Genomic DNA, 5,000 nt, shown 5'->3' on the forward strand with positions numbered 1-5,000 from the left:
AAGTCATAACAGAACCATCTAAATACTACAACATGCAGAGGGGAAGTCATGACAGAACCATCTAAATACTACAACATGCAGAGCAGAAGTCATAACAGAACCATCTAAACACTACAACATGCAGAGGAGAAGTCATAACAGAACCATCTAAACACTACAGCATGCAGAGGAGAAGTCATAACGGAACCATCTAAACACTACAGCATGCAGAGGAGAAGTCATAACAGAACCATCTAAACACTACAGCATGCAGAGGAGAAGTCATAACAGAACCATCTAAACACTACAACATGCAGTCATAACAGAACCATCTAAACACTACAACATGCAGTCATAACAGAACCATCTAAACACTACAGCATGCAGAGGAGAAGTCATAACAGAACCATCTAAACACTACAGCATGCAGAAGAGAAGTCATAACAGAACCATCTAAACACTACAACATGCAGTCATAACAGAACCATCTAAACACTACAACATGCAGAGGAGAAGTCATAACAGAACCATCTAAACACTACAGCATGCAGAGGAGAAGTCATAACAGAACCATCTAAACACTACAGCATGCAGTCATAACAGAACCATCTAAACACTACAACATGCAGAGGAGAAGTCATAACAGAACCATCTAAACACTACAGCATGCAGAGGAGAAGTCATAACAGAACCATCTAAACACTACAGCATGCAGAGGAGAAGTCATAACAGAACCATCTAAACACTACAGCATGCAGTCATAACAGAACCATCTAAACACTACAGCATGCAGAGGAGAAGTCATAACAGAACCATCTAAACACTACAGCATGCAGAGGAGAAGTCATAACAGAACCATCTAAACACTACAGCATGCAGAGGAGAAGTCATAACAGAACCATCTAAACACTACAGCATGCAGGGGATAAGTCATAACAGAACCATCTAAACACTACAACATGCAGAGGAGAAGTCATAACAGAACCATCTAAACACTACAGCATGCAGAGGAGAAGTCATAACAGAACCATCTAAACACTACAGCATGCAGAGGAGAAGTCATAACAGAACCATCTAAACACTACAGCATGCAGAGGAGAAGTCATAACAGAACCATCTAAACACTACAGCATGCAGGGGATAAGTCATAACAGAACCATCTAAACACTACAACATGCAGAGGAGAAGTCATAACAGAACCATCTAAACACTACAGCATGCAGAGGAGAAGTCATAACAGAACCATCTAAACACTACAGCATGCAGAGGAGAAGTCATAACAGAACCATCTAAACACTACAGCATGCAGTCATAACAGAACCATCTAAACACTACAGCATGCAGAGGAGAAGTCATAACAGAACCATCTAAACACTACAGCATGCAGAGGAGAAGTCATAACAGAACCATCTAAACACTACAGCATGCAGAGGAGAAGTCATAACAGAACCATCTAAACACTACAGCATGCAGGGGATAAGTCATAACAGAACCATCTAAACACTACAACATGCAGAGGAGAAGTCATAACAGAACCATCTAAACACTACAGCATGCAGAGGAGAAGTCATAACAGAACCATCTAAACACTACAGCATGCAGAGGAGAAGTCATAACAGAACCATCTAAACACTACAGCATGCAGAGGAGAAGTCATAACAGAACCATCTAAACACTACAGCATGCAGAGGAGAAGTCATAACAGAACCATCTAAACACTACAGCATGCAGGGGAGAAGTCATAACAGAACCATCTAAACACTACAGCATGCAGAGGAGAAGTCATAACAGAACCATCTAAACACTACAGCATGCAGGGGATAAGTCATAACAGAGCACAGTACAGTAATAATGAGAACTACAAACAAGATGTCTGCCCTTCCACTAGTTTTGGACTTACGTGGTCAGACAGGTGGGTAGTTTTGGACTTACGTGGTCAGACAGGTGGGTAGTTTTGGACTTACGTGGTCAGACAGGTGGGTAGTTTTGGACTTACGTGGTCAGACAGGTGGGTAGTTTTGGACTTACGTGGTCAGACAGGTGGGTAGTTTTGGACTTACGTGGTCAGACAGGTGGGTAGTTTTGGACTTACGTGGTCAGACAGGTGGGTAGTTTTGGACTTACGTGGTCAGACAGGTGGGTAGTTTTGGACTTACGTGGTCAGGCAGGTGGGTAGTTTTGGACTTACGTGGTCAGGCAGGTGGGTAGTTTTGGACTTACGTGGTCAGACAGGTGGGTAGTTTTGGACTTACGTGGTCAGGCAGATCGGTAGTTTTGGAGTGACAGGTGGTGACCGTGGCGTGGCTCCACAGCAGCAGGTCATGCATGGGCGCGCCCACGATCTTACTGCGACCAATCACCACCACGTTCTTCCCCACCACAGACACGCCTACGGACAAAACAGGAACCAATCACGACTGTGCATGCGGACACGCCTACACTATACACGCAACACGAACCAACCTGAGGTCCAATTAGGAAAAGGCCTTCTAAAACATATAAGGCACCCCAACAGTACGTTTCAACAGCCAGACGAATCATTATGTGTCAACGGGACCCTGCTGGCAACTACTGGCGATAGAGGAGATAGCAGGCGAACAGGCGATGGTCGAAAAGTGGGCGTGGAGGAACGTCGCCCGGCGATAGTGGGCGATAGCCAATGAAATTGGCGAGCGACACTCGCCGTTGGTCTCTATGGTCTCCCGCTGTTAAAACGTACCGTCAGACCTCACTACAAAGAATGTCATCCGGAAATCCATAATCCGGAAGAATATCGAAAAAGACTACAAAACTGAGACATGCACGAATACCCTTTGAGATGTAGGGCTTCATCTGGCGCCACCCTTATCCCTTAACCCTTAACCCTTATCCCTGAATCCATGAACTTATTTGTCATTTTTTACTATTTTGAAAATATTATTTTAAATAGTTCAGCTAGTCGATCTACATCTACATGTTGTGAGCTTGTAGATCGGCTATTTGAACTATTTTAAAGGGTTTCTTAAAATAGTAAAAAAAAGGCAAATAAGTTTAGGGATATAAGATATAGCCCGTAGTGTAAAAGTACTGAAAATTGGAAGTACTCCAGTGAAGTGCAGTACTAGTAGTAAATGTACTAAATTACTTTAAATAAATCATTGTGTACCTGATCAGTACATGTCTGTGTGATCAGTACCTGTCTGTGTGATCAGTACCTGTCTGTGTGATCAGAACCTGTCTGTGTGATCAGTACCTGTCTGTGTGATCAGTACCTGTCTGTCCGATCAGTACCTGTCTGTGTGATCAGTACCTGTCTGTGTGAACAGTAGTACCTGTCTGTGTGACCAGTACCTGTCTGTCTGATGAGCTCCATACATCCGTTAGGTGTGCAGGGGATGAAACACTGGCCCAGATCTCCACGAGACAACTTCCCTGCATTGATACTGGTCAGACTACACACACACACACACACACACACACACGCACACGCACGCACGCACGCACGCACGCACGCACGCACGCACGCACGCACGCACGCACGCACGCACGCACGCACGCACGCACGCACGCACGCACGCACGCACGCACGCACGCACGCACGCACGCACGCACGCACACACACACACACACACACACACACACACACACACACACACACACACACACACACACACACACACACACACACACACACACACACACACACACACACACACACACACACACGCACACACACGCACACACACACGCACACACACGCACACACGCGCACACACACACACACACACACACACACACACACACACACACACACACACACACACACGCATACACACACACACACACACACGCGCGTACATGCACACACGCACACACACATACACACACACACACACACACACACACACACACACACACACACACACACACACACACACAAACACGCGTACATGCACACATGCACGCGCATGCACGTACATGCACACACGCACATGCACACCACATAGACAGATTATATAAACCATTCTGAACATCGGGTGAGAGAGACTAGCAGATATCTTGCACTCACCCCTTACCCTATCCCTAAACCCCTAAACCCATATCCCTAAACCCCTTACCCCATCCCTAAACCCCTTACCCTATCCCTAAACCCCTAAACCCCTTACCCCATCCCTAAACCCCTTACCCTATCCCTAAACCCCTTACCCTATCCCTAAACCCCTAAACCCCTTACCCTATCCCTAAACCCCTTACCCTATCCCTAAACCCCTTACCCTATCCCTAAACCCCTAAACCCCTTACCCTATCCCTAAACCCCTTACCCTATCCCTAAACCCCTAAACCCCTTACCCTATCCCTAAACCCCTTACCCTATCCCTAAACCCCTTACCCTATCCCTAAACCCCTTACCCTATCCCTAAACCCCTAAACCCCTTACCCTATCCCTAAACCCCTTACCCTATCCCTAAACCCCTAAACCCCTTACCCCATCCCTAAACCCCTAAACCCCTTACCCCATCCCTAAACCCCTAAACCCCTTACCCCATCCCTAAACCCCTAAACCCCTTACCCTATCCCTAAACCCCTTACCCTATCCCTAAACCCCTTACCCCATCCCTAAACCCCTTACCCTATCCCTAAACTTCATCTTAGCCCGTAGCAGTTGCACCAGCCTCGACCACCTCACAGCCGTATTACTATGCAAAGGCTAAACTTATGTCATTTAGATAGCGTACTATGGGCTGTATTTAGATAGCGTACTATGGGCTGTATTTAGATAGCGTACTATGGGCTGTATTTAGATAGCGTACTATGGGCTGTATTTAGATAGCGTACTATGGGCTGTATTTAGATAGCGTACTATGGGCTGTATTTAGATAGCGTACTATGGGCTGTATTTAGATAGCGTACTATGGGCTGTATTTAGATAGCGTACTATGGGCTGTATTTAGATAGCGTACTATGGGCTGTATTTAGATAGCGTACTATGGGCTGTATTTAGATAGCGTACTATGGGCTGTATTTAGATAGCGTACTATGGG

General features: G+C 45.9%; 1 protein-coding gene across 2 annotated transcripts in view; it reads right to left on the minus strand.

Moving 5' to 3' along the window:
* LOC308333740 (C-1-tetrahydrofolate synthase, cytoplasmic-like) overlaps positions 1 to 5,000 on the minus strand; it is a 37,610-nt gene that overhangs the window by 4,075 nt on the left and 28,535 nt on the right. For both annotated transcript variants that reach the window (XM_080790213.1, XM_080790212.1), the window contains exons 8-9: positions 3,310 to 3,410; positions 2,232 to 2,368 (exon numbers count right to left, since the gene is read on the minus strand). In XM_080790213.1, coding sequence (XP_080646339.1) covers positions 2,232 to 2,368; positions 3,310 to 3,410 — 238 coding nt within the window. The remainder of the gene's footprint in view (positions 1 to 2,231; positions 2,369 to 3,309; positions 3,411 to 5,000) is intronic.

This window comes from Protomyctophum bolini (genome assembly GCF_963924005.1).
Source record: "Protomyctophum bolini genome assembly, chromosome: 19".
In the NCBI taxonomy this organism is placed as follows: Eukaryota; Metazoa; Chordata; class Actinopteri; order Myctophiformes; family Myctophidae; genus Protomyctophum; species Protomyctophum bolini.